We start from the raw sequence: 23,432 nt of genomic DNA on the forward strand, positions 1-23,432 counted from the left end.
CACAGAACCTCTGGGTAACCATGAAGAGGAAAGAGACAGATATTTTACAACAAAACCAAGTGATAATCTGCTGCTACATGCAGGTTGTGTGTGGAGGCACAATTGCCCTACTAAGCCTGCACAGAATACCCCATAGCTGCTCTCTCTGCATCTGTCACCTCCCTCCACTGCCTGTGATGTAGACTGAGTTACCTGGGAATGAAGTGGTATTTTATGAGAATGCACAATTTTTGTGGAATAATACAGGGAACTGGTTGTTATCCTGCTAAAATGAGGAATGAACTTTTAATGAGGAGTTTTTTTTTTTTTGTCAAGTCAGCAGAGCAATTAGTTTCTCTTAATCATGTGTCCCTACTGTCAGCTATGGCAGGGATAATTCACACCACTCCCTTCAGTGTGCTGTCAGGAATCTCTTCCCATGACAGAACCACTGAATCACTTTACCTTTAAAATTATGGGATCTCTGGAGAAATACTCCTGGTTAGTAAAATGGTAGCATCTGTGGGTTTGATTCTCTGCTGGGACAGAGTGGAGAGAGAACAGATGAAAGGACTTCATTTGCTCAGTCACAATACAGCCCATGCTGATGTCCCCATGCTATAGGGATCTTGTTACTGGCTCTAGGCCACCCTACCCACCCCCAGTAACCCTTGGTGATACACTGCAACCCCTGGGGATGCTGGCATAGGAGCTGCTCTGCTGACCAGGGTCCCACCTCTGGCTTTTGACTTTGTGCTGCCAGGGCCATCTAGAATTGTTTTTAGTTGACCTTTCATGCACTTTTCTCATGTGGGAGCAGGGTTGATGGAAATCTAGGTCCTGTAACTCAGCTAAATTGTCACGGGCAGCAGCACTACCTCATGCCACAGACATGTGTCTGTACCACCTTTTGTCATCTTTCTCCTTTGGCTGGTATTTCACTGTGATGGATGGTTGCTTAGGAGGAGAAGTCAGAGAGAAATGTCAGATAGCATCCTAAATGACCAGTGTTGCACAATCCCCTGCATGTTTTTTAAGTTATTTTAAAGTGGCTTTTATAGAGGCAGACCTCTCCAGGGACTACTGCTAATAATTTACTTTAAAAGGAAGAAACAGGTTTGAATGCCTTGAGCTCACAATTTTGCTTCACCTCTCTTTTACCAAGTACCAGGAAGTACTGTGATTTTGTTCTTCCAAAGCAGTGGCATTCTCAGCTGATCCTACATCAATAAACAAAACAGTTGACGTCTTTTGCTGAGTTTTAACAGCTGAGTGCTGCTCTCCTTACCATGTCTGAGCCAACATAACAGATGTGGATAGAGAACAGAGGAGTGGAGGCTGGAAATTTTAATGAATTCACATTCTCCCCCACCTGTCTTCTAGCCAATTCCAGGAAGTAAATTACATCTCATTTTGCTTAAATTTCTGTTTCTTAATACTGATTTGTGCAGCTTTGCTAATAGAATTCAGTTCTTGAGTCTTTTCCCACAGTTGCCTTGCATAAACTTTAGAAACAAAGAATGTGACCTTGTGGTGACTTTGATTCCCTAAACCTAGAATAGAAACATAATAGAGCACCACTGTGTGTTGCCATATGTATGTATGTTGTATTTATTTTAGCTTGGAAAAGAAGAGCAAGTTTCAGAGAAGAGCTCACCTTCAGCTAATAAACAAGAACAGGAATCTGGAGAGATTCTGGAAAACACAAGAAAAGAGAAGGTTGGTGACAAGTTTTTGGTACAGCTTCCTTGACAAAATGAGTGATAACCCAGGTTTGGTAGCACATTCTTTTCAATTGAAATATTACACCTCCTCAGAAGGACTGATAAAGGGGCTACAAAAGGGGGTTATCTAAATTAATTTGCCTGATCTCGACGTCTGCTTTAAGGGATAGCTTTTTCTGAAGTCTCCAGAACTCTTTTTTTAGTTGCTCTTTGCCCATGTACATTGCTTCACATGCGTAGCCCTTGGCACTGGCAACTGTAAATAATGTATGTCCAAGTCAACTACTTAACTTTGTGAACTGTGCCCCAAAATAGATGTGGTCAATCGGTGGAGAAGGAGGGGACTAATGACAAAAACTTTTCAGAACATTGTCCTTAGATGGACTATGGGTTGTAGCCTCTTTGATTGTTTCTGGTTTTAATTAAATAATGTCTTTACAGCACCCCTAATACAGCATCGCTGCTGGGGACAGCAATGTCCTTGGAATGCCTCCAGCTTCATATCTGTAGGGTCATGGGTTGATGGTCAGATATGGAAGCTATTGATATCTGCTGCTGTAGAAAACTGATATCCTGGCAAGAGCAGTGTCAACTCCCAGACTTTTCATGCTGTTTTAGGATTCTAGGAGGGGAAGTGTGGGAATGACCAAACAGGAGGAGAATACAGATTATTAATAGATTATGTGTACATGAAGCGTCTGCTAGCTGAAATCTAAGCTGCAAGTGTGTTTTAGAAGTGACATATACCTTATATTTCTAATACTTCTGAAGTCCAATATTAATGTCTCAGTCCTCCAAGTCTGTAACTACAAGTATATGATGTATTTCAGACTATGTACCTTGGAGTATAACTGTAAAACTTATTTTTCTAGAGATTTAGGCCAGTCTCTACCAACAGTCCCTGGCAGAGGGCTTTTGCTGGTGGAAGGAAATTACTGCAGACAGTAGCCACACTTTCTCAGTCATGACAGGAGTATAAAGGACCTAGTCCAGGGAAGTGAAAGTCACAGTGGCTAGACTGGACTTCAGTATATCCTTACTGTGCTGCCTGTTTCTAACCACCCCGAGGTGGAGGAAGGAGAGAAGTTCACGTCCCTGGGGATCACATAGTAGAGTCACTTGCATAATAAAATACAAACCATAACAAGTACCTTGTTCCACTGCTTACTGAAAAGTAAGGAACAGGGTACTGGAAAAGCTGTAATCACCAAGGAAGTTACAGGATCTCCACAAAATGAATTTTATGTGATAATTAAAAAGAGATTTCTTTTGCATAAAGTTTAAAATTGCAACACCAAGGCATATTGCCTTTTGAAAATAAAATACAAGAGAGCTTAGGCATGGCCAGATACCTAACCAAAGTTTTTCCTGGTTACTGATGTTCAAATGTCACTTTTAAAGCTGGTCTTCTACACTTACTGACCTCTCAAATGTTTTACATCTTTGTGACAGGAGCGGGACTGGGAGAGTGGAAGTGAGATAGAAGGTGAGACCTGGTATCCTGCCAACATGGAGGAATTAGTGACAGTAGATGAAGTGGGAGAAGATGATTTAATTATGGAGCCAGATATAACAGAGCTTGAAGAAATAGTACCAGTTGATCAAAAAAATAAAACCACTTCAGAAATGTGTCCCTGTATGTCAGCCACATTAGAACTGAAAAACGATCACAGCCACTTAACCAGGAGTGTGGACAAATTTGACCATAAAGCTTTAGAAACAAACTTCAGGTCAGCAAAGGGCAGTGTAGCTTCTAGTGGCTGTCAGGATGGTGAGGAGGATGATGATAATGATGATGCTATAACTGAAGCATCAAGCCTAAATCTGGACCCTGAGCAGAAGCCAGAAGAATTGCAAGAAGACCAATCTGCTAAGGAGTCTGATCCCCAGCAGAAGGAAGGAAAAATTGATAAGAGCTACGACACTCGCTTAGAGCTTGATGATCACCACATACCTTCTGTTCATCTGAAAGAAGAGACTCTCCAGCTCCCTGACACATTTATAGATGATTGCAAACAGATGGGATCACACGGAGCTGGGAGTGAAGATGTTATGGAAATGCTTGTTAAAAACGCCAGTGAAGAAACAAGACATGGAAGCCAAGAGTGTTCAGAGGCCAAGGGTAACTACTGCTTTTTTTTATTTTTGGCCCATAGAGAACCTCGCGTGTTTTTTCTGACAGTAGACTAAAATTTATTGCTAACAAGAATAAATGTTGCTAATGGCATCAAGACTTGTCCTTGGAGCAGCTCAGTAAAAGAACCCCAGTGCCTTTCGCCAAACTAAACCATTAGAGGCTCTTAGCTGAATAGTGTAAAGGAAATATGATAAGCACCTTGCAAGCTTTCTGAAAGGCATAAGCTGCTATAATTGTCATGTCAAGGTTCACATGAGTTTAGCTGAAATCTTTCAGTGCCCTGCTAAATTTATTTTGAATTGTCAATGAAAGGAGTGACAGCCCTTGAAGGTCAACAGAAAAGTATCTGTAATGTCTGGCTGGCTCCTGGACAAGGTGGGTATTCTGACACACTGTGCTGAAGTGTTAGTAAAATGGAAATAATCCATAGATTATTACTTCTTGGTCCCTGTTCACACAAATATGTGCCTTTTGTTAGGACTCTTTTTATCATCTCCTGTTACCTACCACATGCTGCCTTTAGTATAACTAATAGGACATGCTGTGAGATAGTGCCAATAAATGTAATCATGGCTGCCTATTAATATTTTGTCTGTCAGGAAAAAAAAAAAGATCTTGTGTGTCTGAAAGTAAGTTCAGTTCCTCACCACACTTTCAAATGAAACCTGAGCGAATGTGTATAATAAGGGGAAGTGGAAAACAACATAGGGCATGTTGGGCAGGAATGCTCTTTTTTGATTGCTCTCAGAGCCTGTGTGATGGAGATGAGCTTGTGAACAGGTGTTGGAAGATTTTTGGGGGTGCAATTCCCACCAGACAATATTGGAACATTCAGTGTTAATGTCTGATTTTGAACTAACTTCTTCCTCCAGGAGCTATCTGAAACTCACTCAGTTTTCAATACTTACCCATTTGTCCTGGAGACACCTTTCCAGGCTTTGCCTGTTTGTAGATAAGACTGTCATGCAAACTCCCTGGGACTGGGAATGACAAGGTTGGCTCCCCTGGGCTGCCCACTTCATGGACAGACAGCTGGCAGAGGACTTGGGTATCCCAAGAGCGAAGTTACTTCAGTGTTTTCACCATCTCAGCTTCCAGACTATCAGCGGGGAGCCTGGAAGCTCCAGGGAAGCTTGTGCTTCCCAGGTTTCTGCCATGGACTTGGTATCTGAGATGTGCAGTGCATGGCTTGAGGCTTTCTGCAAATGCAGCTGCCAGCTCAGAAGTCCAGAAATCAGCTTAAGTGGGACTTAAGTTACCACAAAAGCCCTGGGTGTCTTAAGGCAACCTAGTTGAAACTTGCTGATTTTCCAGGATCTCTGCTGCAGATTTGGAAGCCTGGCATGGCCTTACAGTCAACTTGAAAGCCAACCAGTCTGGATTTTATATTATATTTTAAATCATGTCATAATTTTATTTAAAATGATGAAGAAAATTTCATTCTCAGAGCCAGAAATTACAGATCTTGGAACTACAGACTTGAAAGACAGCAAAGATTTAGTTTGGGCAATTTTTTTTTTTTAATGAGAAAATATATCACTTATCTAGGTGAAATTTGCAATGCAATAGAAATTTTGTTACAGTAAGGAAACTAGTTCTTTGTTGCAGGAACCAAACAATAGGAATCAGATCAGCTTATTTGTAATTCTGTTGCTCTGTGATAAAAGAATTTATCTTGTTTTAAAAATAAAAACAATTCCCATATTGGGAAGGGAGAGCATCTATTATTTTGACTGGCTTTATGTGCAAATCAATCCACTGTTTTTCACACCTTGAATCTCCTGCCTGTGTCCATCAATGTTGGTCAGCAGGAACCAACCATCCCATCCCACCCCACCCCTACAGGCCAAAATCTTCAAGTGGGAGAAGAGTGGCTCCAGGGAGAAGATTACAAGGGTGCTGCTGGTATCCTACCAGAGGAAGGTTTGCTCTGATCATGCAGCTCCTTGTCAGTTTAGAAATTTGCTCTCAGCAGGTCCTGCTGGCTCCCTCTTTCTCAGAAGCCACTGTGCTAGCCCACCTCCATCTCTGGTCATGCAGTATTTTATGTGGTTATGGAGTTGCAGCTGGACCCCTCCTGTACCAGAGGCATGTATAATCATGTAGATCTCTTTAGATATTATAATATGAAAAGGAAAACATAGCAAAAGTGAAATTAGCAACAGAAAAATGGTCTGCTGGGAGAAATAGAAGTGATGGCTGTTGGAGCTGTAGTGAATAGGCCTCTGATTTGCACGGAAAAACATTTTTTCCAGAGTTTAATTAATTTATAAATCCACATAGAAAATGTTCCCAAGAAGTTTACAGATGTCTTTTTAAACTAACAAACTGTTTTCATTCAATACGTTTCTTCATTTGTTAAGCAAATTCTAGGTACCTGGAAATGAAATCTCTGGAATACCCAGAGGTAGAGTCTAAAAGAAGGCACTCCCCGCCGGGCTGGGAACAAGAGGATGTCTTCACTGAACTCAGCATTCCCCTGGGTATGTTGAGATGCCCTGGCTGCCCTTGGCCTGCCACACCACCCACTGCAATACCTAGAGCTTACAACAAGATGTCACTTTAAGGCTACTTGCTATATTTATTTTTCAGAACAGATGTGAGGAGAGTGGAGGAACAGGGTAAGCGACAGAGTGGTGACTGTTGAAAGAAACCAGCTTTAGATAATAGATCATTGCTAATTTCACTCCAGATGAGTGGCAAAAGATAGCTGCTAATGTCACTGATGAGATGAAATAAGTTCCCGTAAACAACATATGAAGTCTATTTGAAAAGCTGTAATTTAAAAGCTTTTGTCATAAAACTAGTGCTTATTGCAATTATTATTATTGCAGTATAAATAAAAGTATTTGTTTTACTGATCGTGAGTAAAAGACCTGAAAGAATTACTTCCTAAAGAGCAAACTCTGTAACTTAAGCATGAATTTACTACTACTAAGTAGTACTATTACTAAGTACTACTTACTAAGTACTATTCTAGCCCTTGAGATTACACAATGAAGTTTCCACTCAGTATTACCTGCTAGAAGGTACATTTTAAAATTTGTATAATGTCTAAGAGAGAAGTAGAAGGTGTGTTTGCAATGCACAGGATTTTAAACTGTAGCTCGGTGCTGCAAAATTAGAGAAGTGAATCCAGGCTTCACTCTCCTTATATCTAAGTCATTAAATTAAGCAGCACCTTTTTTCTTTGAAACTAAGTTTATTGTGGAGGGGAAGGGTTTCAACTGACATTTTAATGTAATTCAGAATTTCTCAATAGGTGTCGAATTTGTGGTGCCTAGAACTGGGTTTTACTGCAAGCTCTGTGGGCTCTTCTACACAAATGAAGAGACAGCAAAGACAAGTCACTGCAGAAGTACTGTTCACTACAAAAATCTTCAGGTAAAAATACACCTGGAGCTAGCTAACAACTAGCTTATGGGGTGGATTGTGTGTAAGATAGATGATGCTACAAAAATTAGGTTTTCTGCTGTGGACAGAGAATACAGACAAAGTGAAATTTAGATATGGAAAGCGTTTCAGTAGTTTCAAATATTAGCACACTAAATATTCACTCCCAAGTCCTTGAAATCAGCTTCTGGATCCTAAATAAAATGGAGCCAGGTGAAAATTTTATTTTTTATATTTGGTCCTTGTCATTAGCACACCATGCAACTTGAATCTTTAGTTCTCTGTTCCTGAGGGTACCAGACATTTGAATCACTGGGAGTGTGCCCAGCAGCAGCTTTTCTCATTTCTTCATTTCATTGTTTAATTACATTGCCAGACTTATTTTTGCATTAGCATTAATTTCTGCAGCATATTTGTGCATGCAGCACTTTGCTCTCTGAGGCATTTCCTGTGACCCTCTGAAATCACCTTCCAATGATACAGAACAGCCCAGCAGTTCAGCCACGCAGAACACCACCACTGAATAATTTCCATAAGGATATGCAGAAGCATCTAATTACTTGTATGGTTTCCACAAGCATATACTGTAAGCATATCAACACTTGATGATAACAGCTCACAGAGACCATGGGTGCTTGCAGTTCAGTCCAAAGATCTTACCTTTATTACTTCTCAGATGCAGAGTTGATAGTAACAGGCATAACAGCATGAGCATAAACTACCCTGTGTCGAGGATTCCTCAGGGGAGGAGCCTTGCCTCCCATCTCCTTGAGTCTTTGCCTCTGTGCAGGGCGTGTACGCTGCAGAAAACACTTTTATTAGCAGTTTTTGGCACTCTTAGCAAAAGGCATGAAAGAGCAAGGCTGCTTCTTCCTTCTCTATTCCTTCCCTCTGCTAATAGTAAATACTGGAGCTCTGCTTCCCTTCCAGTAATACCCATCTTTCTAGCTGGCTAGAAGGCATTGGCTTTTTTAGTGGCACTCAGAGTCAAATAATTTCTGTGGGAGAATATTCTTCTTGACTCTCCTGAAATTACATAGCTGTAATCATACAAGGGCCTCTGGCTTTCAAAAACTATGCCTGCAGACCTGCAATGCTTGTTAATCATGAATCTTCCAAGTGTAAGCTTGAAAAACAGGTGCCCAGTTTGCATGTCCTTTTTTGCTTTGTACAAAAAAATCCAGAGGGATACACCAAAGGTGGCAGCACACAATGCAAGCTGTGGATGCCATGCAAGTCTGTCCCAAAGAGACTGCAACTCCAGCCCCTTGCAACTGGTCCCATGCTAAGAAAAAGTGTTTTATTGTTTTCCAAGTTATTTTGTTAGAGTCAGAGAAAAAAAAGTTCAACTAAAACTGAGTCAGTGAAAAAAAATCCCTCTTCTTCTCCCAGTTGAGACATTTCTCATGAACACTGCAGTATACACCTAACATTGACTTGAGATAAAAGAACAGAGACCACAAAAGCTGTTAAAATTAAGTCTGTCAAATATGGTAATGAAACAGACTGTTCTTCCAAGCTGTATCTCTTATCTTATTTATCAGAGGAAGTAATTGTTTCATCCAACTTTTGCCCACTCAAGTGGAAACTCAGCAAATTTTAAAGAATTGTTCTGTCTTACTAGAACCCCTTTATGTGCAATAATGCTTACTTATGCACTCTGCAAGAAATGTCAGTCTTCTCTTGGAATTTAAAGAGTGGATCCACCAACTGTGAGTATGCACTCTAGAGAACCACTCACTCTTAACATTTACTGGATGTGGAGCTGTGGGACTTCTGCTGCAGGCTGTCCTTCTGTTGTCTTGCCTACATAACAAATGACATTGTCCAATGACAACAACATCCCAATGCTCTCATGTTGTATAGTTGATTTGTTACTTGCCATCTTTCCTGTGATCTCCTTGGAGCCACATCAAAAATATATGTTCAGTTTGGAATGCAAAATTAAACAGTTGGTTTACCAGTGTTCTTCCAAAAGCCTTGCGTAGGTGATGATTTTTGTCTTGAAGTAAAATAGTCAATTTCATCTTAGTCTGGTGCTGCTTGAAGAGCAGCAATCACTGAAAAAAATTCTTTTTCTTTGTCAGCCTTGCAGACTTTTTGTAATTGTACATTCTCCTCTTCTAACTAAATTACTTTCCCAAGTTGTATTTATGTTTACAGATCCACTGCTTTTCCATGTCAAAAAAAATCTATCACTTGGCCATCCCTCCCACCACTACCACAAAAAGCTGTCAGATGGTGTTGAGCTACCTTGGCAACTCAATGCAGCATTTGATCCTGTTTTCCACTGATTCTATGCAGTATTCATCAAAATTTCTATTTAAATGAAAAAATATTTTTCCCTGATTGTTATTTTGCTCTAAGTTATTCTGAATGTCGGTTTGTGAACTTCAAATCTGTTGTTTGTGGTACTTGTGACAGCTCACAGTGTCAGCTAAAGGTAATAGGTAAACTTCAGTCTTATTTTGGTAGGTAATAACTTAAAAACATACGTAGGTTATCTGATTCAATGGCAAGTGTTAGAGGTTTATTACAGTTCATGGTGTACAGAACACTTCTCCCCACCTTTATGGACCCTATATCTCTGTATGTTTCTGTAACATTTACTCTGGCTTTCTGCCACATGGAATTGTGTACCCAGGGATCAAGACTGAGTTGTGTAATTGCCACAGCTAAATCTCTGTATTCAGAGTAAGAAGGGTACAGTCATCATTTTGTCACAGGTATGCCCATTCATTACCAAGTCCCTCTAAGATGTACCTCTCACATCCCAGACTATTTACCTGAGACTACACAGCAGGCCTAACACGTCCCTTAGGTTTTTTTCACATCTGTTTCTCATTTCACCTCTTCCCCATGGATGCCTAAAAGTAAACTGTACTCTGTAGAAATCCTGCAAATAGATACCATTTTGCAGTGATGTGAGAGATGGTCTTTTCAAAACAGATCAGCATGAATAATATCTAGAGAAGACATTTATGACCCACATAATGGGCAGGTCAGTTATTCTTTCATGTGGTATATGTCTAAGTCATAAATAAGAACATCTCTAATTACTATGTGGGAATTTTCCATGTGTCCCTCTACACTAGCTGCTGCTGAAGAAGCTTCTCTACATCCATTTCTAGGTCTGTTGACCATGAATAAATACTTCTAACACTGTTTTCAGACACACACTAGTTCATCATCAGTTTTGTGTGCAGCTCTGCTAAGAGCACTGCCGAAAGTGGCCATGTCTGTATTTTTAAATCACATTGATTTTAAGCACTGAAAAACTTTACCTTAGAGAAACACATTAAATATAAACACTCTATCCAGACTGCTAAACTGTATTCATTATTCCTGAGTTTGGTTATTTCCTTGAAACAAATGTTTTTGTGCAAATGGTGTGCTGGACATGCTGGAAAATATAATATATATGCTTTTAGTTATGACTCAGAAACTTGCCTGTTTTCTGACACTCTAGTCTTATACTTGCTTAATTCAGTTCACTCAGTGAAGTTAGTTCCTGCTCTATAACATAGGGAAGTAGAGAGTTGGCAAGCAAGCAGAAGAGGTAAGGTTTTGCAGGCTGATGAGGAGTCATGGTCCTCCTGATTTTGTCCCCAGTTCCCCTTGTGGCACAGAGTAAATCACTGAACTTCTGATGGTATCCATGTATCCAGGTACTTCTTCTGACACAGCTACAATTCCTGGCTTGCATTTTATCTAAAATGGGGCTTTTCTGTGTTATTTTTTTCCTTTTGAGATGCTGATGTCACACTCTTGATAACTTTAAAAAGACATAAAGGCATACCATGTTGAATGTTTTCAGTTTTGGTAATGATGCTTTGTTTTTCATGTGATTGCAGAAGTATCTGTCCCAGCTTGCAGAGGAGAGTCTGAAAATGAAGGAAGAAGGCAGCCATCTGCCTCAGGATGACACTGGCATTGTTCCTCACTTTGAGAAGAAAAAACTATAATGCAGATGAACTGGAAGAACAAAAATGAGTGAATGCCGATACTTTATTTTTTTAATTTCTGTGATATGACTGTCAATTTGCACTGTACAGAGGAGGGGAAATAAAGAGCAGGTTCCATGCATCTATGCCCAGAGTGCCATTAAAAACCAAAATGCCTGAAACTGTTTCCCACGGTGAAGCAATGCTGGCATATCTGTAAGAAGTGGAGCAATTCTTTCTCACACTCTGTGTACTGGGAGTGGTTTCCTAGATTAAATCAGAATTCTCAGGGATTCTTAAAGTTTTAATTCTGATGTGACACATCAGGTCAGGCGGAGTATTTAGAAGCACTCAGCATCCTCCAGTGGACGCTGGAAGGAAAGGAGATGTGACTATAAATAGGCTTTGATGTTGCTTAAAATACCTTCAGCCATTTAACTGATTGCCTCAGTGAGAAGTAGGACTTGCACAGGACATCTAAAGCCATTGTGCTAAAACTAGTCAGTAGATGGCATAATATGAACCCCATCAGCATCCACCTCCATGTGTCTTAGAGCTTGGTGAAATGATAAAATGTTTGTTTGTTAAGCACCGACTGTACACTGTGTTGTGCCAATGCAGAGGGAGCCACAACCTGTCCCAGGGACCTTATAGCCTGAAGCCATCACAACAAGAGCAGTTTGAATGCCCCCAAAGCGACCTGAGCTGCTCTGCTTTTCAGCATTTTCCATGGTGTGATCAGGATGTTCTCCAGGTACCGTTGTGTTTGAAAGTCTTCCTTTTGATGATTCTAAAGGGTGCCAACTTTGAATCTTACGGACTTGAAACTCTCATGAGAGGCTTTTTTAAAGTGCCACATGTTTGGACCATGTCTCTTTTAGACATTTTATTCAAGATCCTTGCTTTTGGGGTCTTTTTGTTTTCTTTCAAGCTTGCTTTTCCTCAGCTTGGCGATGTCAAATTTTCCTGGTTTTCGTGGAAAAATGCCAGACTTCTAATATTGTTTTTTGTATTTTATTTCCCTGATTTTTTTAAGGCAAATACAACAATCAATAGCTCACAGAGTGCTGCACTGAGAACACTGGATGCACCAGCAGCTCTGGCATTATTACGAGCTATTGTTTCTGCACAGTTGTTGCTTAGTACTTCGCAAATTCCCTTTGAAATGCACTGTACAAGTTTCTGGTTCATTTCAATAGGGCTTTGTGTAGGAAAGTGAATACGTATGCAAACCACTGCCAGAACTGATCCCAGAGTTATGCTTTTATAAAATGCCCTACGCAATCTAGACAGAAGGGGATTTGCAGACTTGTTCCCATTCTTTGCCTCACTCTAATATTTATCACAGTATGTTCTGAAAAAATTGCTGCTGATGATGTCCTGTTTAGATGTTGTGCAAAGGAAATATTTTCCAAAGGTTCTGGCCATCCCTAAGAATGACATGGAAATATTGCAGTGGCTAAACTGCAAAAGTGTCAGTTCCATTATGTCTTCTGCCAGCAGCCACGCTCGTTCCCTTAAGTACCCTGCAGCCAGGCATTGCATCTCAGAGGTGCCACATGCTGTTGCCTGAAGCCCTGTTCCTTTTCATGGCCAGTTCTTTCCATTGTTTTTACCAGAGGTGGGTTCAGGTTTCATATTTTGAATTCCTGCTTCTCAAAAGTTGAGGGATTCTTTGCATCCCAGATTCAGATGTGGCCTGTTGAAAAGACAAGGGGAAATGAAAAATGTTAGCCTAAATCCTCCTTTGTCCATACTTGAAGTATGATTTACATTAAGATTTTAGTCCCTCTGTCATTTAAAACAGCTGCTTTTTTCTGTTTTCCCAATGAAAAAAAGAAAGGTATTTTTCCTTCAAATGTTTTTTTTCCCTTGATTGTTTATTTTTCATACTGCAGTGAAATTTGAGCACAGGGCTGGTAGGGTGAGAGCTTGTATTGCAAACTGTAAGATTACAAAAATGGCAGTAAAGATTGTGCAATTGCATTCTGAAGCTCAGCTCTCAAGCTGGTCATGTATCATCTGAATATGAAGTTCCTTTCATGCCCTTCAGCACAATCTGAGTGCAAGGGAAGGAAATCACTACAAGTGCAAGCATCAAATCTTTGAAGCTAACCCTGCTATCAAACTGGGGCTCTCACTGGCCTAATGGGAGCTTGTTAGACCATGTGGTTAAGCTTAATTGGATGTGAGACATAGCTGACTGTATCATAGCTGTATGATCAAAGTCATATGCCTCCAGCAACTTTATCCTCAAGTAACCTCAAATGAGAAAACTATCACTGTTATTATTCTTTATTTGTATTGCAGTAGAAGCTACGGGTCCACTGCCTTTATTACAGGCATGGCACAAATCCACAACAAAGACTTTCCCAGGCCAAAGAACTTTAAATCAGACTTTCCAAAAACAGACAACAGGTGCATACAGGCAGGCAAGGAAAGAAATAGGTAACCATGAGATTCTGACTGGCAGCAGCAGAATAATTAAAACGTGTGTTTACCCAGGGGCTTATTTTTGAATTTACAGGAGATGATTCAAACTATTTTCCCCTTCCTCTGGTTCTGAAAGAGGTTCACTCCCATTATTCACAGCTTGCATACTTAACCTCCTTTGTGTTTCCCTGGCCAGTTGAATTAGACACACAAAATCCTTTCTGGAGAGAGTGGGCCTTGGTATCCTTCAGTCCCAAACCGGTTTAGTTTCAGTCGCCATCCAGGGCTCCAAAAGCTAGAGTCTTGGCTGAGGCTTACCAGGAACTGTCCTGGCTACAGATACCATGTGGGGGTCATGGGTACAGGCCCTTGCTTGCCACTGAGGATGGAGGAGGCCCCAGATGGTATCTCTGCCTTATGCAGTTTCCTCTTCTGCAGGTAGATGACTCAGGTGAGCGATGCAGGTGCGGTGCCCAGCCCCACAGACATGATGAGACCCAGACATTTGTAGAGATGGTTTGGACACCCTGACCCTTTGGGCTCTGTCCTGACAAAGCAGCAATCTGCAAAACCCTGCGTCCAGCCATCCAGGCAATTTCCACCCTGAGAAGGCCCTTACTCCCCCTAAAACTCAACATTTGAAAGCAATTAAAAGCAATGCTGAGTCTCAACTAGCTCCTGACAATCCCTATGATCAGTTTGCAGCCTGATGCACTTTGAGAACTCAGAGGTAATCTCCTTCCCTCTCCAAGAGGCCATCATGCAATGCTGGCAGGCACTCAACTCCTCAACTTCTCTCTTCTACCTATTCTGCTGAGGAGGAAGGCCACTGTAGGCAGCCACTTACCTTTCTCAGCTTCTGGAAAATTGTGTTGTTTCTTTTGGCTTATTGTATTTAAAATAATTTCTTTAGTTGGCATAACTCATCATCACTATAATCCACGCTGTTTATTAATACATATATATATTTATATATGTAGCACAAAGCAGGCTCAGGTCTAGCCAAACAAATATTGATATTTAATAAGCAGCTTCCTTAATATATACAAACCATTTCAACACATCTCAACCAAAGATTGCACTTTTTTGCATGGGGACTGTGTTTTTCGTCCTTAAGAAATCTTCATTGATCTCCAATAGTCTTTAATGTCAATCTGCAAACTTACTTATTTTGAAGTAGAAAATAAAATAATTTAACATTTGCCCCATAAGATTAGGCAAAGTTTCACATTGGCTTTAACACTAAATTAGTGTTACGCTGATTATATTCAGGGTTTTTATATTCTTTAAGGATTAAGGCTGTGATTTGTTGAATTATACTTGAACTGGACCAGATGTACTATTTATTGAGCTTATATAATCTTGTTAATTTAAGTTTTGGCTTGTAAACATTTGGAATTTGTTAGTACTTGTTTAATTATGTAGGAACTGTCACAAATATTAACTGATCTGTGTAACTGATTGCAAAGTGTTGCAATTTGTGTTTCTTAAAAAGAAAAATTTTAATAAAGAGAATTATAAAGCAAATACACTGGTGGGCAATTGTCCCAGCAACAACACATTTCTAGGTTCCCAGGGGATCTATTAAAAAACAAAACAAAGCAGGAGGAGGCCAAAACATTTGCTTTTAAATGTATTTTCTAGAAGTTGTGATTCTTACCAGGCACCTCCTGCTGTACAGATCACAAGTGATTGCCATCATTTGGTGCACACATCTCAGCTGTTCACTCTGTAATTATTATTAATTGTTATTACCCACTCCTGTTTCTCTAGATGTGCCTCTTACTTCCCTCTTTCTCTTTATTTTCAAATGAACTGGACAAGCTGTCTGTCCCCACTGGCTTTTCTCTGTCTCCATCAAGGTTGTCTTCTCATCCTTCTGAAAGCACTATATAAAATCATAGCCAGCCAAACATCTTCTTCACCTCATCACAAGCTAAGCCCTCCTGGTTTGCCTGTTTCCCCTGCTTCCCTTGTGGTCTCCCTCTGCCTATGCTGATTTTTCTTCTTTTTTTTAAGCAGACCATGCTCCCTGGTGCCATCCCAGCTCCACAAGGACCATTCCCACTCCCCAGCATTCTACCTGGTTCACCTGCATGACCAGCTCCTGGGAGGAAATACTCATCCTCAGCCAGGGTGATGTAAAGATTTGTTTGTACTAAATAGTTAAAGAGTGCCAAGAGGACAAGAGATGAGGGGAAACTTCACCTCCAGCTTTGGTGCATTCACTCAGCAGAAAACATTAGGAGGAAAAGTGAGACAAAGCAATGCCCAGTCTGCGTTCAGGACAGGGCATGGGACACCATCAAAGTAAGAACTGTGCTTTCCACCACCTGCTGAGGGAGTGAAATGGCTGTGGAAGTGGGTTATAGGCAAAAAGGTTTTCTTACTTATAGGCACTCAGGTTTTCTTACTCCCTAGTTCATTACATCAGTGCATTAGCATCTTTTAAATAACTGTTTTCCAGTTGAGACACACATATGTATTTTAAGCACAAGTGGTGTCAGTTCTTCTGTCCTGGATGTACTGAAACCTTCATATGTGTGATTTTTATACCATCTCATCAGAGCTATGAATCTGCCTCACTCTAGAATTCAGGCAAATTAATTTTGGAAGTGTTAAGTTGGCATCATATATCCATAACAAAAAATTCAAACTGTGGTGTTCAAAATATAATGAGTCCAGATTTTGACACATTTAATTTTCTTGGTGGAAAGGGGAGTTCAGCTGTGAAAGACATCACACATGAACACCAGCCTGCACCCAAATACCAGCTTGGCCTTTTCACACAAGGCTGTGACCGACCTCCCTGGGACAGCCAGGCTGTAACCATCTGTCCTGCCTTACTGGCTGAGCTGACCAGGTCCAAAACCAGGAGCCCTCCGTGGGAACCTGACTGGGAGGGAGAGCAGATGTGTGTGAGAGCCAGGCATGGTGCTGCCTGCTCTGGATCATGATGGGCAACAGCCCTGATTCCAGCAGAGCTGGGCTGATGGGTAGATTGCAGTGTCACGAGAAGCAGTGTCCCTCCTGCTTTTCAGCACTGGGACTCTGCTGTGTTTGTGCAGGTGGCATCCGGGGCAACCTGAGAGAACAGGCTTGGCTTTGCTTACTGTTCTACATCCGACTCCACCAGTCTCCACTTATCTATATCAATATGTTGAGCAGGTCTCATGTGCTTAGCTAGTCTGATGCAATGCCACGAAGTGAAGCCATGGGATCATGTGGTACGTATTCCTGGAGGAAAAGTTCCCCCTGTTGTGGAGAGGAGGGGGAGCTAACTAAGGACTAGGGATTCTTCATACATCTTAGTGGAAGTGGGTAATGCAGCAGTGAAAGGAAATATTCTTTCTCCTTGCACAAAAAGAAATATCCACATGGATCATTGCAGGGCCTGAGCTGGCCTTACTGACCTGATGGCGAGGAACTGCCTCCACCTCCCACAGCAGATGATACCTCCACTCTGCTTGTCTTCAGGCAAGCATTACAGTGACAGAAATCTGGCCCTAATCTTTATGAAACACACTGTCTTGTACTAATCTAATACATTCTCAGTACCATGGAAACATGACTCCACAGATGCTGAAGTGAAAGAAGCAGAGGTACTTTCTATCTCTTCCTTCCTAGCTGTCCCCTTTTACTCTGACATGAGGCTCAGGAGGTCCCTGCTGGGGGTACTTGGGGCTTAGGAGCAAGCAGGGGAGTGATGGGGCCACCAGGACCCATTGTCCATGCTGCGAAGGTCGTTTTCTTGGGGCTCATCTGCACAATAATTGCATCAGCCTACTGCAGAGTGAGATTTCTAATGAGATACCCAAGGTGATTAAAGGCAGTGAGCTCCCTGAGTTCACATCAGATATTCTGGTTAAACAGCTGTCTGTCGGGAGCAGTGTTGAGCTACCTGAAGTAGCTTAATTTAAACTGAAATAGGAGCATACGTCAATTTTTAATTAACTGGGTCAGATCTGAATGAGTGGGCATGTCCAAAAGCCTTCTGTGAACTAGAAAGCTGCATAGGGCAGGCTGAATCCAGCCTAATAAATGCTTAAATAATTGCCAGGCAGAGTCTTGGCCAATATTCCTCAAGGTAAGACCGTAAGTATCAGCAGCACAAACCTGGGTCGGAAGGCAGATCTTCCAGCCTGATTTCTTCTTCTCAGTGCTTTAAAAACAAAGGTTCCTGTTTAGAAGCTGTCCTCCCCTCACTCCTGAGCCTTGTCTGAGGATGTGTATATTAGTTCCACCTTCCTTAAACACAGTCTTGCTTTCTTTAGAGGACACAGGAAGCCTGTTTTGCTTGTGACTTCTCTGGCTGGGCTGTGTTTGCATTGCAGGTAGTTGAGCTTTGGCAGATAGCAACGTGTTCTTGGCAGCAAACTTTCACCTTGAGCTCTGCGGGTGTAGCCACACTGTTTTGCACACCTGTGTTGGGGAAGTAGGAAAAAAATGCTTGTTTGTATCATTGCTGAGATGCTAAAACCAGTTTAACTGCAGTGCTTTGCAGAGGTCCCAGCTCCCAAGATACATGCACGCTGGAGGGCAGCGTGCGTGTGTGCACGTATGTGCAGGAGCAAGAATTGTGTTCCTTGCATGGACTTCAGCACGAGGCAGCTGGTGTTTTGGTGTACTTTGCCAACATTACAAGTAGTATAGTTTTGGTGTGTAGCCTGGTTAAGTTTCTACCCTCCTTATTTACCATGTTTGCTATTACTTCCCACAACACTATCAGTAGGTATGAGCTGTGGTGGTGAGCTTGCTGAGCCACTAGGTGCACTGGGACATACCCAGGAACTGGTAGCTGTGTCCCCCAGGATGCCCTGGCTGCAGAGTGCAGGGGCTCTGGAAACAAAGCAGACCCAAGAGCACAGCCCTGGCATATTGGGCTATTCCATTCCCTGTTTCCATCTGACTGCAATTGGGAAAGAGGGACTTGGGCAGGCTGTGCCAGGTTTTAGTCTGCCAAGAGATCAGCAAGGCAGCCAGGATGCTGTAAAAGATCCCAGAAGCCTTCTCCTTCTTTTTCTCTTACAAATCAACCTGGTTGGGCATGAGGGTGAGGGACAAGGATATTTTAGTGGGGCAGGGTAGAGATTTGCCTTTGGATGCTCACCTCCTGGGCCAGGCACAGAAGGAAAGACACCTGCCATGAGCACCCACAGGGACCTGGATCTGCCTTCTGTGACTGATGGCAGGCTGTGTAAGAAATGGACCCAAAAAGTCTGAAATAAATTGGCAGGACTGTGCTCATGAGTATTTCTCACCAGCAAGCTGATGTCTCTGTGACCTCATGTTTGTGGGATGTGTGTTATCTCCTCTCCTGCTTTTCTCTTCCTGCAAAGAAGCTGGTTCATGAGCTGCTGCTCTTAGCCACCCACATGTCTCTTCACAAACCCACTTGGTGGGGTCTGATCCTAAAATCAGTGGTGACAGCCTGGCTGAATCAAGGGCTTCTTGAGCCTTAAGGAAAGTTGAGTACCTCTTTAGAAGAGCCATCAAATGCAATCAGTGCCAGCAGTGTGAGAAAGTGCTGGGTCCTGCTAGCCCAAGGAAATGAGAAAAAATCTGAAGTGAAAGAAACCCTCAGAAATATGGTTTGGGTATGTCTTCCCTAGAAGCTGCTCCATCTCACTGCACTCAGGGCATGTTCACACCATAGCAAGGAATGTGAACTCACTTTCTGTGAATTACTTCATCAGCCAAGTAAAGTGGGAAGTGGATGATGTTTGTTTAAACTGCTGTGTAGGTGGTCTGAGCCAGTGGATGTTAGCTCAGAGGGGGCAGGAGAGGTGTGTGCACTGGGAGTTAGTGTGGGACAGCTGACACAGGATAACCAGCACCACTGTGATATCCTGATCACTTGTGATAGTTTAAACATGCCTGAAGATGCAGCCAGTGTAAAGTAGAGTGCTGCTTATGAGGTTTTTGAAGTTACATCTGCTCTTACTTGGTCCTAGAGGCTTTCAGTAAAGCCCACCCATTGAAATGAAGAATAATTTTTCTGAAATGAAAAGAAACAAGGCATGTACTCAACTTTGTTCAGTACCCTTCTATGATCTTGTGGAGCTTTTGAATTCCTCTTCATCTACAAGAGGTTTACTACAGAGTGAAATGAGCTCCTGGAGCAAAAATATGCTGCTTTCTAAGGGGATATGGGTTGCTGAGGCTCCCAGGTCTTCCATCCTTAATGCTTCAAGGCAAGTTGTCAGAGGTTGCTAAAATAATCTTTTCTCACCACTTTCCTCATGTCAGCAGTTCTAGAGGTCTGGTGTATTGCAGCTGTGGTTGTTATGTAAGGATTTATGAATGGCTGTAAAGTTCAAAGGAATACTGTCAACCCCAAGTCCCAAAAAGCCAAGAGTCAGCCCAAGCCCTGCCCCAATTTCCCAAGATTAAGTTGTTTACCAACTATTTCTTTCCCCAACTTTTTTTTTAATTATTATTATTAGCCAGCAAACTTCAGGATCTCTTTATTCACCTCCCAGTTTTTTAAGTATTTAGGTTGCACTGGTTTCATGTTTTGAAATCTCTGATCCGCAACCTTGAGGGCTAGGGATACTTTGTTTATAAACGAAAGCTACAATTCCCTTGTTTCAAGAAGCTGAGATTTTAGGATATATTCCCCAAAGCATAAAAGCAAGGCTAAAATCACAAGAGTTGCTGGCAGTGCTGTCTCCTCTTTGGAAGAGGAGGCATTGGACTGCAGTGAGTTGCAGGCATCACCAGCTCCTGTTGTCTTAGTGAGTCAAACAAAAATAACATTGTGGTTAAACATCAGCTCTGCAGGCCAACTAAAGAAGATAACCTCATCTCTTTCTAGCTGTGGTGCTTCATAAAAGTGCTGCCTTTGTAATCCTCTGGTCTAGTGTTTACACTCAAGCTCTCTGCCCCAGAAGGCCCCTGCATCCTGGCAGAGTGTATTTAAAAGTATAAACCCCTCCCTTAGATGCAGGGGAGGCTGGTGCCAGACAGGCACCTCCTGGGACACATGGACCCAGAGCATTTCAGCCCAAGTGATCTTCCTTTCCTCTCTCTTGTTCCTTCTTCACTGTTGCTTTAATTCCAGTTTGGGGCTGCCTCTCAGGTACCCCCCCTCAGCTTGAACCTGATTCCTGTTGTCTGTGCTGTCAACACAGCTGTTTGAATCTCTTCACCCAGATTACCCCTGCTTTCCAGCAAGCTCCTGCCTGCAAGGGCCAGGCACTATTCTGAGTCTGTGGCTTTTTGTGAGATCCTGGGCTGAGCTCAGATTCCTGTTTGGACCAACATGAGGTCAAAATGGAGATAAACTCAGGAAAATGCTCCACTTCAGCAAAGCCTGATGCTCGCTGGTGGCTGCTGCAGCTCTCCAGCCTGAGACTTATGGGCAATGCCGAGTCAAACAAATGAGTATCATTATTAAAAAAGCTTTGCAATTATACAGTGTCTTTTCATCTGAAGATTTCAAAGCTTCGAAGCACTCACACAAAGTTACTTATTATCCCCGGCGTTTAGCAGCGTCAGGAAATGACTGAAAGCAGCTAAGTGACTCGCCTTAGGTCATGCAGTAAGGCAGCGTCAGAGGTGGGAACTCGGCCCTGAAGTGCTGACTCCATGGCTCATGCCCCAACGTGAGGACACACCTTGCCCTCTCCTAAGCCAGGCCAGCCCCGCCCCTAGAAGTGGTGTGGAGATGGGGGTAGCCCTCAGCCCACCCGGACTGTCAGCACAGCCTGGCCAGTGCTCCTGAGGCTCCTGACTGGGAGCAGCACCCGCTGTTTCCCAGCCCCAAGCACACCACTGAGGGGCTGTCCTGGGATCTCTTGTGCCCAAGGCTACAGCCCAGTTTGTCATGGCACAATATGGCCAAATCCATGGCAGCCAGTGCGGCCTGGAGAGCCTGGAAGGCAAGGTGTGGTGTGTCCCTGGGATGAGTATCACCACTGCAGCCTCTCCCCAGTGTGCTCCCTCCAGCCCTGTGCCCGTGGGAAGACCATAAGGACCTTTCTTGGCAGGAGACATCTCGAGACATTTCAGCCTTGACACCCCAGAACATGCTCTGCAGGAACTGGTGAGGACCAGAGGCATTTTTGCTTGTATCAGCACTGCAGCCAGGCTGCTGCTCACCAGCTGGCCAAGCCCAGGCTACGCTAGGTGTGTGTCATCACTGACTGCCCCCAGACATGCTGGCCCATGCTGGCCAAAGAGCCTGGATATGTGTGCAGGCACCTGCCAGGAGATCAGAAATACATTTCTAAGATGTTATGTTCTTTGGCTGGCTCAGGTGGCTGTGCTGTGGGATGCACTGCATGCCAACCCTACCTGCCTTGCAGCAAGAGAGCTGAGAACATCAAGCCCTTGAGCACCATCAGTACTCTGACTTCAGACCAGAGCTGGGACTTTGGGACAGTAGGTCAGCAGGGAGAAAAGCCAGAAGGAGGGACTGAAGAGGAAGAGAGAGACAGAGAAAAAAGCAGATGTGAGACAGGGTAAAAAGAGGCTGCTAGGCCTCCAGATCTCAGTGGCCAGAAGACTTGGGCTGTCCCTCCTGACCATGTTGAGGTAAAACACCTTTTTGTTTTTTACCAAAAAGGGTGACTTGCACAGTTATAATTTTTATGAGGAAAATTTATTTCTAAAAAGATTAGTAAACTACTGCTACCCCTCTATCCAGTCTTGCTTATTTTTACTCTAGAAATATGAGGAAAATACACTTTATCAAGTTGTTCTGTTTTGTAAGACAGATGCTTCAGGTTTTTTGATGATAAACAGTACCACACTTAAATAATTATATCCCTGTGATGAAGGCACATGTGAATAATACAGCTCAAACTCCCAAGGGGTGTATTTAAATAAATAACAGGAACTAATCCATACAATTAGCTTTTCTTAGGAGCCTGAGGATCTACATGTTTTAACGTCACTGGGATAAGACTCCAGGACTAGGGATAAAACTCCAGAAATTAGGCATAACTTCAGTGGGGGTAAAACCCAGGTAAGGGGAAAAACTCAAAGAAGAGGCTTGAGTTGAATGGGTTTCAGTCTCAGAAATACTGAGCGTGAGCAGTCATTAAAAGGAATTATTTTAGAAAGCAAAATAACTAATTGATTATAAAAGCCATGTCTCAAAAGTAATTTGGAGTTTTGCCTTTTACAAGATATTCATAAAAATGGGAAAATGTCTTTCCCAATTGCATATGGCTGAAAAAAACAGGTGAGGAAAGAGAGATTACATGGGATAGAGGTTAATGAATGGTAGGTAGGTGCAAAACCCAAACTTATACTTTGCTTTAACTTTCACTGAGGATGAGGATGTTAATCGTATGGCTGCAGATGAGAAGAACAATGGGATGGGGGTATGGAAATGTTCACTGTCAGGATAGAAGCGTATCTCAGGGCTTCTTCCTGCACTGGAGGCAGAGGAACAGGCTAATCCACATGCCAAAGCTCTGGAAGAACTGGCCCAATGTCTTTAACAGGTCCCTCCATCAGGAACAGGAGCACAGTGAGCCTGCACAGAAGAGAGCTGATCTGGACAAGAACAGGCATGAAGAGTTCAGCCTAACAGTGTATGGAAAACTTCTGAAAAACTGGTGAAGGAAGGGCTAGCAAAAGAGAAGGAGGTAAATGGTGTAAGATTAAATGGGTTTATCTAACCCATTTATCTTTCTTGGGCAAGGTAAGCTGCAAGCCATTTGCTTAGTGAAGAAAATGGGATGGATCTCACCTATCTTGACTTAAATTGCACATTTTATATGGTCCCATGTGGGGAGTTCTTAAGGAAAGGGAGAAGTGATTTAGCACAAGCTATAAACCCTGTAAAGACCTGCTGTGAGAGCAACATAG

At 42.4% G+C, this 23,432-nt stretch overlaps 1 protein-coding gene across 3 annotated transcripts in view; it reads left to right on the forward strand.

Annotated features, from left to right (window-relative positions):
• The window catches only part of RBM20 (RNA binding motif protein 20), a 103,260-nt gene extending 88,156 nt beyond the window's left edge, over positions 1-15,104 (forward strand). For all 3 annotated transcript variants that reach the window (XM_030453045.1, XM_030453046.1, XM_030453048.1), the window contains exons 10-14: positions 1,600-1,698; positions 3,156-3,825; positions 6,204-6,323; positions 7,103-7,224; positions 11,088-15,104. In XM_030453045.1, coding sequence (XP_030308905.1) covers positions 1,600-1,698; positions 3,156-3,825; positions 6,204-6,323; positions 7,103-7,224; positions 11,088-11,198 — 1,122 coding nt within the window. In that variant the 3' untranslated portion in view covers positions 11,199-15,104. The remainder of the gene's footprint in view (positions 1-1,599; positions 1,699-3,155; positions 3,826-6,203; positions 6,324-7,102; positions 7,225-11,087) is intronic.
• The last annotated feature ends 8,328 nt before the right edge of the window (positions 15,105-23,432 follow it).

The sequence above is a fragment of the Calypte anna genome, chromosome 6, assembly GCF_003957555.1.
Source record: "Calypte anna isolate BGI_N300 chromosome 6, bCalAnn1_v1.p, whole genome shotgun sequence".
Classification (NCBI taxonomy): domain Eukaryota; kingdom Metazoa; phylum Chordata; class Aves; order Apodiformes; family Trochilidae; genus Calypte; species Calypte anna.